The sequence below is a fragment of the Protobothrops mucrosquamatus genome, unplaced genomic scaffold (assembly GCF_001527695.2).
Source record: "Protobothrops mucrosquamatus isolate PMUCROS unplaced genomic scaffold, P.Mucros_1.0 scaffold1566, whole genome shotgun sequence".
NCBI classification, from domain to species: Eukaryota; Metazoa; Chordata; class Lepidosauria; order Squamata; family Viperidae; genus Protobothrops; species Protobothrops mucrosquamatus.
The window spans coordinates 458,262-471,197 of NW_015387733.1; the positions used below are offsets into that span (position 1 = coordinate 458,262).

Here is a 12,936-nt window from a genome sequence, read left to right on the forward strand (position 1 = left end):
TGTTATTCCTGTCCAAATTAGGAAAGTGTGACCTCCACATAAAAGCTTATGTGGTCTGGCAATAGCTGAACAAATGTTATGCCAAAGTGAGCTTTTATTTTCAGTTTTGAGCTTAAAGAATTTTATCTTTTGAAAACTGACTTCCTCTGCCCCAAGGTTGGGATTCCCCCACCCACTGCAGCTTCCACTGGTAGGCAGTCTTAACCCCCACTCTTTACTCTGACTGCATCTTTATAAGAGAGGAAAAGGTTAGTCTTGACTTTGTCTGGAAACTTATACAATTTCAGAAAGAGAAAGAGAGATGTTGAGCAACTGAGGGTCTGAGCAGCCAAAAATGAGGTATGTATCTGTGATGGTCAAAATGGTTTTTTTAAAAATGTGAAGGTCTATAACATTATAACCAGATTTATATTAAAGAGATGACAGAAGGAGGAGACTGGGTACCAGCACTTTTAGGAGCAGGAATGCTGAGTCCTAGAATATGTTATGTTACTGGGACTCAGTCTGGAAGAGAGGCCTCCAAACCTGGCTACTTTAAGAAATGTGGACTTCAACTCCCAGAATTCCTCAGCCAAGGCTGGCTGAGCAATTCTGGGAGATGAAGTCCATACATTTTAAAGTTGCCAAATCTTGAGTGAGATAAAGAATATTTGTGCAGCTGCAGAATCCTCTCCTTCTTTCTCTCCCTACCCACAAGTGATGAGTATAGTTTTCAGACCAGAGAAGGTGCTGAATTGGGATGAATTAAAAATGGTGCCTCACAGTAGTCCATTTAAGCTCTGTGCAGTTTCTATTGTGTTTTGAGCTGCAGATTGTTTTTTTAAAATGTGAGCAATTAGGTATCTTCACTGAAACACAAGTGTGCCTTTACTTCCTAAGAAGAACAGGAGACAGTAAAAGTCATTGAGGCACGTTATAAATGAACACATGCCACCCCCCCAACCTGATTATATTTGGAACTGGATGTCTTAAAGTTTAGAAGAGCACCTGAAATGCTGTGTTGTTGTTGGCAACACAGTGCTAGGCTGCATTAACAGAGGGATAGAATCAAGATCACGTGAAGTACTAATACCACTTTACAATGCCTTGGTAAGGCCACACTTGGAATACTGCATCCAGTTTTGGTCACCACGATGTAAAAAAGATGTTGAGACTCTAGAAAGAGTACAGAGAAGAGCAACAAAGATGATTAGGGGACTGGAGACTAAAACATATAAGGAACGGTTGCTGGAATTGGGTATGTCTAGTTTAACGAAGAGAAGGATGAGAGGTGAGATGATAGCAGTGTTCCAATATCTCAGGGGCTGCCACAAAGAAGAGGGAGTCAAGCTATTCTCCAAAGCACCTGAAGGCAGGACAAGGAGCAACAGATGGAAAGTAAACCAAAGAGAGAAGCAACCTAGAACTAAGGAGAAACTTCCTGACAGTTAGAACAATTAACCAGTGGAACAACCTGCCTCCAGAAGCGGTAAATGCTCCAACACTGGAAGTTTTTAAGAAGAAATTGGACAGCCATTTGTCCGAAATGGTATAGGGTTTCCTGCCTGAGCAGGAGGTTGGACTAGATGACCTCCAAGGTCCCTTCCAACTTTATTATTATTATTATTATTATTATTATTATTATTATTATTATTATTATTATTATTATTATTATTATTATTATTATTATTATTATTATTATTATTATTATTATTATTATTATTATTAAAAACATTCCAGTTATTTTAAATATAGTGAGACTACATTGAGTTTTTTCCCCCAATTTGGTGACCTTCTAAAGGATTTTGTTTGCTTGTTTGCTGTTAATGTTCATGGTTTTAATGCTTTTATATGGTTTTTATGTTGTTTTAATTCTTGGTTGGAAGCAGTCCAGAGCTTGGTATAAGATGGGTGGATAGGTAGGTAGGCAGGCAGGCAGGCAGGCAGGCAGGCAGGCAGGCAGGCAGGCAGGCAGGCAGGCAGGCAGGCAGGCAGGCAGGCAGGCAGACAGACAGATAGATAGATAGACAGATAGATATAGAATTAGTAGATATAAACATGGAACTTTTATTTTAGACATGCTCTCTAAATTATTGCAATATGTTGTTTTAATCTATGTCCTGCACTTATAGTTATAAGTGCATATTAATTACAGCTGTTGTAATTACATCTATATATATAATTTATATGTGGGGTTATAATAAAGAAACCAGGAAATAAAATAAGAACAAAGAATGAAAACTGGCTTAACAATAATTGCCATTCACAAAAGAGTTGTTTCTCGTGACCCCGATGTTCCTTAACTGGTGAACCGATTGAAGCACAGGGTATAGAATGAAAGGCTTTGTTTCCTGTTCAAATCACAGAGATGCAGACAGATTCTATTATAGTCCCTTTAGGATGTTGTTGGGGTTTTTTTTTTGGTTTCATATATGTAAATAATTTGAAACTCTCGCCATTTTGTGTGCAAGATCAGTGATCAGAAAATTAGAGTCTTCTGTAAAAAAGAAAAAAAAACCTAACTGCATGTGACATGTTAATCTGGAACATCTCCGTGAATATCTCAGGGGCATTGAGGCATGTTAGTTTGCACATTAAAAGGGTTTGGGGGAAAGAATTTACTGAAACAAATTCAGCTTCAAGATGAGCCCAACTTTGATGGTTTTGTGCTTTATTTATTTATTTAGATTATTATTCCGTCTGCATTATTTTTACAAACATTTCAAGATGGCAAACATATCTGGGTTAGAACAGAATAGAATAACAGAGTTGGAAGGGACCTTGGAGGTCATCTAGTCCAACTCCTTGCTCAGGCAGGAAATCCTATACCATTTCAGACAAATGGCGGTCCAGTCTCTTCTTAAAAACTTCCAGTGTTGGAGCATTCACCGCTTCTGGAGGCAGGTTGTTCCACTGGTTAATTGTTCTAACTGTCAGGAAGTTTCTCCTCAGTTCTAGGTTGCTTCTCTCCTTGATCAGTTTCCACCCATTGCTTCTTGTCCTGCCTCCGGGTGCTTTGGAGAATAGCTTGACTCCCTCTTCTTTGTGGCAACCCCTGAGATATTGGAACACTGCTATCATGTCCCCCCTCATCCTTCTCTTCATTAAGCTAGACCAGTGGTTCTCAACCTTTTTAATGCCGCGACCCCAACCGGTCGTAAGTCGAGGACTAAACCGGTCGTAAGTCAAGGACTAAACTGGTCGTAAGTCGAGGACTAAACCAGTCGTAAGTCGAGGACTACCCAACCGGTCATAAGTCGAGGACTTTCCCTGCCCGGGAGCGCCATGCATGCGTGGTTCCGCCCCCTGTGCTGGCCGAGGCGTAGCTGGCAAGCGGCAGAGACGGAGCAGGCCGACCACCAGCTGGCCCAGCCCAAGGGAGGTAAAGCACCCGCTGGAAAAGAGGAAAAATGGTGAACAAAAAAAATGGCGGACAGCCTTGCTTGGCGACCCCCATGAAATGGTCGATCGACCCCAAATGGGGTCCCGACCCACAGGTTGAGAACCACTGAGCTAGACTAACACACTTCCCTCCTCCTATTTTCCCCATACCCTGTGAGGTGAGTTGGACTGAGAGACAGGGATTGGCCCAAGGTCACCCATCTGGCTTTCATGCCTAGGGCAGGACTAGAATTCATAGTCTTTTGCTTTTCAGCCTGGTGCCTTAACCACTAGGTTAATTTGCCTTGCTGTTGTGTTTGTGTCTGTCTGTGTCTGTGTGAGTGAGTGAGTGAGTGAGTGTGTGTGAGAGAGAGAGAGTGAGTGAGTGAGTGAGTGAGTGAGTGAATGAGAGAGTGAGTGAGTGAGTGAGTTGGCAAGAATACAGAAATGGTTTGCCACGTCATTCTCATTCTGTGATGGTTTTCTGATGTCCTGGATGAGCCCCAAGCTCTGGGATTTCCTAAATTCTTCCACCTGAAATACCAGGTAGATGCAACACAGCTCCAATCTTCTCCAAACCTCTTCTAATGTCTTGAGACCACAGCTCTCAAAATTCCCTGGCACTTTTCATCCCATTCCCACCTGACAAGTGGAGGATGCTCAGGCTAGGGTTTAGTGACAGTCAACTCTATCCTCTTAACCTCTTATAGCAGAGCAGAGGAATTGGAAGATAAGGTCAAAAGTGGAGGAGAAAAATCCCTTTCCTTTCAAACTGAGCCATCCAGGAGACTGAAAAATGAGCCATCCAGGAGCCCCTAAAAATGCAGCATGCTTGTTCTAGATAGGCTTCACCCCAAATGGAGTGATGGTGCTGTGTGGATTGGGGAGATGTTACACGTGCTTTTGAGAGGTCTCCACTTGCTTCTAGAACTTCTAGAAATGACTCTCTTTTGCCCTGGCACCTGAGAAGACCTTCTGGGTCTCCATGTCCCAAAGGTGCTTTTTCCCCCGAAAGGCAACCAGACTTTCTTAGTTTTTTTTCTTTGAAAAAGTTTTGCTTCTCATCCAAGACGTTTCTTCAGTTCTAACACCCAAGACGCTTCTTGGGTGAGAAATGAAATATTTTCAAAGGAAGAAAAAAAAAACCCAAGAAACTCCAGTTGCCTTTTGGAAAAGGCATCTTTGGGACAACTATGACCTGGATGATTGAGAATATCCATAGACACCTGGGTCACCTTGTGCATCAGATCATTCTTCCTTCCAAAATCCAAAAATACTAATATCTTTTGAAGAACTCACCACACATTTTACCCCAGGGGGTTTTCCTGAAAAGTCTTGTTCTGACTGCTGAAAAATTTCCCCTCCCTCCCCAAATATGGTTATCATCTGGTGATCTAATGAGAGGAAAAATGCCTGAGACATCTGGGGAGGGGGAAGAAAAGGACATGTGATTATGTGACAGACAGAAATTTGGGGGAAATCCAAGGGACGCGGGCTGTTTTCTTATTAAAAAGAAGAAAATCCATCTCATTCAAGGAAAGAGTCAGAGCTGTGCAGCACGGCTGAGATGGTCATTTTAAAGGTATTAATGAAATGATTTGGTCTGTATGGGTAGGCCTCACCTTAAGACCTCAATTGGGGCCAGAATTTCTGTTGCTAAGCAAGGCGGTTGTTTTATTTATTTTTATTTCTTAAATTTATGTTGTGCATCTTGCAGTTGGGAATTAGTAGAAGAGGAGGGAGGGAGGGAGGAAAGAAGGAAGGAAAGAAAAATAAGAAATAAGAAATAAGAAAAAAAGAAAGAAAGAAAGAAAGAAAGAAAGAAAGAAAGAAAGAAAGAAAGAAAGAAAGAAAGAAAGAAAGAAAGAAAAAGAAAGAGGGCGGGAGGGAGGAAGGGAAAGAAAGAAAGAAAAAAGGAAGGAAGGCAGGAAGGAAGGAAGGAAGGAAGGAAGGAAGGAAGGAAAGAAAGAAAGAAAGAAAAAAGAAAGAAGGAAGGAAGGAAGGAAGGAAGAAAGAAAGAAAGAAAGAAAGAAAGAAAGAAAGAAAGAAAGAAAGAAAGAAAGAAAGAAAGAAATTTTTTTTTAAATCAAATTTAGGTACTGCCCATCTTACTCTTGCGATGACTTGGAAATTTTAAAAAAATTTTATGGGGTTTTCAGTTCTGAGAATATCTTTACAGAAAATGCAATTACCAATTAATGAGAGAGGATTCGGTTTTCTGAATCTGCAGTTATATCCTCAAGCTTAGCTATTGTCAATTATTAAGTATTGGAAGTCCATGTCTGGTATTAACTTTCCGATTTAGGCAACTTTGGTATATCCCTAAATAGCATCCTTAAACAGTGAACAGTATTAGGATCTAAATACAGTAGAGCTGTAGTATCTCTGGAAACAATATCAGTTACGAAGCTATCAAATGGAATATCTAATAAAAACAGATTCAATCCTTTTTCCCATGCTAAATTGACTTTATGGAGAAATCCCGTCTTAAAAATTGTGATGTGGAAAAATTGGACGAAAGCAATATCCACATACGTGGATTCTCTCCGTGAAAATCTATCCCTCATCTGGTCTTTCAGGTCTTCCAATGATTGCACCCATTGGCGCTGCAACTGAGTCCTTCCCCTTTATTGGTGGTTGTCCTTTTCTCCCTTTCCTTCCATTGTTTCCAGCATCAGAGCCTTCTCCACAGAGTTGGGTCTTTGCATCATGGGTCCATAGTAGAATCATGTGAGCCTGCTTATTTGTGCCTCAAGGGAGAACTCTAAGTTGATATGTTTAATGATCCACTAGTTGATCCACTATCTATTTTTGGCTGTCCATGGTTTGATTTGTTTAATGATCCACTGGTTTATTTATCTATTTTTGGCTGTCCATGGTTTGATTTGTTTAATGATCCACTGGTTTATTTATCTATCTTTGGCTGTCTGAGGAGTCTTTTCTAATACCAAAGTTCAGAGATGTCAATATTCTTCCCATCCTGTTTCTCTGAAGTCCAACTTTCACTTTCAGAGAGAGTCCCAGAGAATACTATGACTTGGATGTTTTGATCTCGTTAGGTTATCTGACACAATTTACTTTGCTTTTCCAGCTGCAGCAGAACGACCTCTTCTGAAAGTCTGAAAGAGAAGGAAATAGAGCCACTCATCCATTTTGACAAGGTGGGTTTCATTTTTTCATGTTTTACAATTACTGTGTTAATGTATATATATGTACAGTATATGTGTATATATGTATACAGGTAGTCCTCGATTTACGACTTGTATTGATAATAATGAATGGCATTGATTTAATTTTTTGCAAATATCTTCAATACCTGGCATATACAGGTAGTCCTCGACTTACGACCACAATTGAACCCAAAATTTCTGTTGCTTAAGTGAGATATTTGTTAAGTGAGATTTGCCCCATTTTACGACTTTCCTTGCCACAGTTGTTAAGGAAATCAATGCAGGTGTTAAGTCAGTAACACAGTTGTCAAGTGAATCTGGCTTCCCCGTTGACTTTGCTTGTCAGAAGTTTACAAAAGGGGATCACGTGGCCCTAGGATACTGCCACCGTCATAAATATGAGTCAATTGCCAAGCCTCTGAATTTTGATCATGTGACCATGGGCATACTGCAACAGTTGTTAGTGTGAAAAACAGTCTTAAGTCACTTTTTTTCAGTGGCATGTAATTTCGAATGGTCACTAAATGAACTGTTGTAAGTGGACGACTACCTATATATATGTAAATATATGTATATGTATATGTATATATGTGTGTTATGTGTACGTGTATGTATAAATATGTGTATTTCTCAGGAAAGCACAACTTTTGAAACAAAAGGATCTTTTACTGAGAGAAAGTGATTGCAGAGTAGTCAGGCAGAATCTGAAGTTCCTGTGCAAAACCATTAAGCTAAATTTTCCATTGTCCATGCCCCAATGCCCCAGTCCATCAGGAACCAATCTGCTGAGTGAAGATGATGTGAGAACTTCGAGCCGAAAAGATGATAATGAGCTGTTCTCTGATGCTGCGACCTTGCTAGCAGGCAGGAGTTAGCCGGAAAGGAGTCAAACCAGATGGCCCCGCGGGCTCATTCCCCCTTCCCCAATTCCCAGGCAGATACATCAAAGCAAAAGAAAAACTGTATAGAAACGTCCTCAATTCTTCCCCCCTCCCTCCAGAATGGCAATGTTCTGGCAGGGACCTGACACATCCCCTCTCCCCCCCCCCACCCAGTGGTGGGATTCAAATATGTGAACAACCAGTTCTCTGTGTGGATGCTGCTTCTGGAAGTCCATTCTGGGCCTGGGCAACAAAAGATTAGCTACCGGATCTGCCGAACTGGTGCGAACTGGCTGAATCCTACCACTGCCCCCACCCCTGTCGCCACTGCCAGTCTCCAACGCTGGAAAGTTTGTGGGCCTCTGCTCTAGATGACCTATGTTGTTGGTTGACTTCCCTTTTCAACAGACTTCCCTTAACAGTGGACAAGTGGAAGGAATCATGCCACCCCAGCATCCGCTGCTTAATAACACTCTGCCCCAGTTTGTGAGTCTGGACTTCCCCCTGGACCATCTCCTGGAACAGCTGAGACCTAACCTGAAAATCAGGCAGCAGGTGGCTGAGCTGGAAACTCGCCAGAAGACCTTGGAGAACATTGTCTCAGTTCTAAGCCGGGAGCTGGGCAGAAAAGAAGAGGCCCCTGAGGTCAGGCTTGGAGAAGCTCTGGCCAGAATCCTGTGTCTGGAGGAGAAAGTAAGAGATGTCCTTTGGAAAGATTAAGTTGATGCTTTTTAAAAAAAAAAAAAAAAAATCAAATGTCTCCAATGAGAACTTATAGATCAGAGGTGGGGGACAATGGCTCCTTTATAACTTGTGGACTTCAACTCCCAGAATTCCTGAGCCAACATGGCTGGCTGAGGAATTCTGGGATTTGAAGTCCACAAGGCATAAAAGGGCCATCATTCCCCACACCTATTATAGATAGTCCTCAATCTACAATCTTTTGTTCAGTGGCCAAAGTTACAATGGCACTGGAAAAAGTTACTTATAACTGGTCAACGCACTTAAGACTATTGTAGCATAGTCACATGATGAAAACAAAGACATTTTGCAACCAGCATGTATTTATGATGGTTGCGGCATCTCAAGGTCAAGGTCATGTGGCCGCCATTTGTGGCCTTCCCAGCCAGCTGGGAAGCAAAATTAATGGGGGAAACCAGATAACTGAGTTAACATTGAAGCTGGTTTCATTCTTTGTGCTAAGCCAGAGGTGAGCAACTATGGCCTCTTTATGACCTGTGGACTTCAACATGGCTGACTCAGGAATTCTGGGAGTTGAAGTCCACAGGTTGTAAAGGGTCCACAATTGCTCATCCCTGTGCTAAGCCATGGTCACTGCAACCATGGCTTTATTGAATAAACTGCAATTGGCTAAAATATATATTATGGTTGGGCAGGCTTTGTAATCCAGCTGCCGAAATTGTAAAGGATAAGGGGGCACTGTGAATAAAATATTATGCACCCTTTATGAGCTGTGGACTTCAACATGGCTGGCTCAGGAATTCTGGGAGTTGAAGTCCACAGGTTGTAACCTTGTGCAACCATGGCTTTACTGAATAAGGTGCAATTGACTAAAAGATATTATGGTTGGGCAGGCTGTGTGATCCCAGTTGCAGAAATTGTAAAGGATAAGGGAGCAGTGTGGGAAAAAAAGATTATGCTTTATTCTTTTTCTCTTCTATAGTTATTGATTAATCATTCACTTGTCTCCATGAAGTACTGTAATACAATGTCAGGTAACTGAATTTAATTGAAGGTATCAATATTCTCTTCCTCTTTTGTAGAATCTCACCATATCCTCCTCTGTACTTCCATGTATTCTTTCCAGATAGAACAGCAAGATTCACTCTTGGCTCTGAAAGATGTGATGATCAGCAACTTGGTATCCCGGATCCAGGCCTTGGAGCAAACCAGCTATGATGGGTGTTTCCTCTGGAAGATCCCCAGGGTGGCGATTCGAATGCGGGAAGCGCAAATGGGCAAACGGCCTGCCCTTTATTCCCCCCGTGAGTGACCAAACCGGGAGGTTAAAGGAAAAGGGGGGAGCGATTTCTTAGAACAAAAGTCCCTGCTTGATGTCTGTGGAGATTCTCAGTCATCCAGGTTATAGTTGTCGCAAAGGTGCTTTTTGCTTCAAAAGGCAACTGGATTGTTTTTTTTTTCCCCTTGAATAAGATAGAAGGAAACTCTTTCCTTCTCATCCTAGAACAGTGGTGGCGAACCTATGGCACGCGTGCCACCGGCGGCACTCAGAGCCCTCTCTGTGGGCACACGTGCTGTTGCCCCAGCCCCGCCTCCCCCCACGGCCCTCTTCTCACCAGCAGCCCCCCTGGAGGAGAGTCGCCCCTGAGCGTGGACTGCATGGAGCAGCGCAGCCAAGGACATGGCAGCTGGGCAGCGGGGCCAAGACTCCGCCCTTGCACTCCATCGCACGCAGATGATGCTGTGAGGCATGGGTGGAGGGCATGGCTGCCATGCCGCTGCTGGGCCGCCTGGGCGATCTGCTGTGGCGGGCCGTGGAGGCGGGGGGTGACCTTGCGGGGGGTGGGGCGGAGCGGGTGGGGCATGGAGCGGGATGGGCGGGGTGGCAGGGTGGTTTTTGGGCACTCAGTCTCTAAAAGGTTCACCATCACTGTCCTAGAAGCTTCATCAGTTCTGATGGCTAGGGGAGGGTTGGTGGTGGAAGGATAGATACTGACAGTTGAATCTGGATGGTGGGGGGAAAGGAAGGATAATTCTGATAGGATGGTGGGGTGGAACGGAAGAATTGTATATTTCTTTGCAATATTACTCCTTCCACCACCACCATCCTATCACAATCTAGAATAGAATAATAGAATAGAATAATAACTTTATTGTCACTTTGAATGTATACTAATCGGCATATTTAAAATGACATTTCATTGCATACGGCTTTCAAAGGGTCACCATCTCCGATATACAATCAATCAATCAATAAAAACAGATTTATGTATATACCCATATAACCTTTCCTTCCATCTCCCCCACCATCAGAATTGATGAAGTTTCTTGGATGAGAAGCAAAAGCTTTTCTTCTTCTTCCTCAAGAAAAAAAAACAGCCCAGCCTTTTGAAGGAAACAGCACTTTTGAGATCCCTGCTTGGCGGTTGACTTTCTGACTACAGTATTGTGATTGTAGGCTTGCCACTATGGGGAAACACAGGAAGATCCAGCCTGTGCATCCTGCTGGGACTATAAAAGTTGCAAATTCATGGCCCCATTCAGAAGTAGGCTTGAAGATCCTAGGAAGGAAGGAGGGGAGAAGGAAGGAAAAAAGGAAGAAAAGAGAAAAGATGGAGGAAGGGGAGGGAAGGGGAAGGAGGGAGGGAGGGAGGGAGGGAGGGAGGGAGGGAGGAAGGAAGGAAGGAAGGAAGGAAGGAAGGAAGGAAGACAGATGCTGGAAAGCAAAAACACTAGCTCCTATTATTGTATTTATTTTCAGAGTTACATTTGAACCCCACAAAGTATCCCTGGAATAGTAGAAGGCATCCTAGACTAGAGCCTTCAGTTTTGCCCATGGCCAAAATTGTCCTGTGTTTTATACATGGCCAAAATGGTACACTGTCCCAGCTGCCATTTTATGAGCAGGCAAATCCTTCTTGTGAAAGGCACCCATCAAATTAATGTGAAGATTCCAATTTCCTTCAAAAGGTTTGTCTGGTCTATCCTGCAATAGAGTTTATCAAAGAGACAAGTAGGTATTATTGTTCTTGCTGCTCTTAGCATCTCGTGTTTTTCTCCTTCGTGCCCCTCCAGCATTTTATACCACCCGGTATGGCTATAAGCTCTGCCTGAAGCTTTTCCTGAACGGAGACGGGACCGGTGCTGGAACTCACCTTTCGCTCTTCCTGGTTGTGATGAAAGGAGAACACGATTTTCAGCTGAAATGGCCTTTCCAACATAAGGTATGGAGCTTCTGAACTGGTGGTAGGGGGACATGGCATAGGAAGCTCCCTCCCTCAATTTTCCTGGCTGTGGCTGCCACCTGTTCTCCAAACAGCAGCTATAAGTTCAAGAGGATTCTCAAATTGCACACCAACTCTTTTCAGGAGAGTGCCATCCCATAAAGTCCACAGCCACTCTTCTTTGCTAGAATTAGATTTAAGTCCAGACCTCCGCAGCTCTAAGCATTGGGTACAAATCCTGATAGCATCACTTAAGGAGCCAAGGCAGAGATGTACACTTTGTCATGAGCATATAGGTAGTCCTTGACTTACAATAGTTCATTTAGGCCTGGAGGCTAAAACATACGAAGAACGGCTGCAGGACTTGGGTTTGGCTAGTCTAAAGAAAAGAAGAAATAGGGGAGACATAATAGCAGTGTTCCAGTATCTGAGGGGCTGCCACAAGGCAGAGGGGATCAGGTTGTTCACCAGAGCACCAGAGGGAAGGACGAGAAACAATGACTAGAAACTGATCAAGGAGAGAAACAACGTGGAATTAAGGAGAAACTTCCCGACAGTGAGGATAATCAACCAGTGGAACAGCTTACCCCCAGAAATCGTGGGCACTCCATCACTGGAGATTTTTAAGAAGAGACTAGACAACCGCCTGTCTGAGATGGCATAAGTTCTCCTGCTTGAGAAGGGGGCTGGACTAGAACACCTCCAAGGTCCCTTCTATTCTATTCTATTCTATTCTATTCTATTCTATTCTATTCTATTCTATTCTATTCTATTCTATTCTATTCTATTCTATTGGCTACTTGAAGTTAACAGTGGCACTGAAAAAAGTGACTTATGACCGTTGCAGCATCCCCATGGTCATGTGATCAAAATTCAGACACTTGGCAACTGACTCATATTTATGACGGTTGCAGTGTCATGGGGGTCATGTGATTATCACTTTTGCAGCCTTTTGACAAGCAAAATCAATGGGGCAGCCAGATTCACTTAACAACCACATTAGTAACTTAACTGCAGTGATTCATTTAAGAACTGTGGCAAGAAAGGTTGAGGCCTATCTGTACTGATTATGCTTAAGCCCATGCCAATGGATGGGCTCAACTGGTAGCTTTAAGTTGCTTTATGTGCCCTGAGGCACTCTGAAATGCTGGGTTCTACAGCTGGGCCTCCTCCCCTAAAATCATGCCCCACATTCTTAACCCCCTAAGCTAGCCCAGGTTACAATTCACGGTTTTGAAAGACCCAGAAAGCAATCTGACCTACACACAAGGGGATACATGACCTCCGACCAAAGCTATCTTATCTAGTGCTTGTAAATTGGTACATATAATATGCAAAATATAGTGCCTATAATTTCTCCCTTCTTTAAAATGCAGGTGACCTTCACTTTGTTGGATCAAGTCAACAATCGTCATGTTTCCACCTCTTTCCGTTCCTTGGAATCCTCGTCTTCATTCCAGCGGCCCATCAACGAAACCAACGTGGCCAGCGGCATCCCCACGTTCTACCCCTTGAACTCACTCCACGAACCAGGGACTGGCTACATCCATAATGACATGTTAGCCATTCAAGCTGTGATCGACACAAAGGCTTAAACTA

General features: G+C 43.0%; 1 protein-coding gene across 1 annotated transcript; it reads left to right on the forward strand.

The window, feature by feature from the left end:
• Window positions 1-7,828: 7,828 nt before the first annotated feature.
• On the forward strand, window positions 7,829-12,936 carry LOC107293286 (TNF receptor-associated factor 1-like). Its single transcript, XM_029285361.1, has 4 exons — window positions 7,829-8,033; window positions 9,196-9,417; window positions 11,189-11,337; window positions 12,714-12,936. Exons 1-4 carry the CDS (start codon window positions 7,853-7,855, stop codon window positions 12,930-12,932), a joined length of 771 nt encoding a protein of 256 aa, XP_029141194.1. The 5' UTR covers window positions 7,829-7,852; the 3' UTR covers window positions 12,933-12,936.

Excerpts from the sequence above, each read along its gene's own strand:
- LOC107293286 (XM_029285361.1), top strand. The coding sequence starts at position 7,853 with ATGCCACCCCAGCATCCGCTGCTTAATAACACTCTGCCCCAGTTTGTG. Across the intron at positions 9,418-11,188 it reads GCCTGCCCTTTATTCCCCCC|CATTTTATACCACCCGGTAT; the intron begins GTGAGTGACCAA and ends GTGCCCCTCCAG. Across the intron at positions 11,338-12,713 it reads AATGGCCTTTCCAACATAAG|GTGACCTTCACTTTGTTGGA; the intron begins GTATGGAGCTTC and ends TTTAAAATGCAG.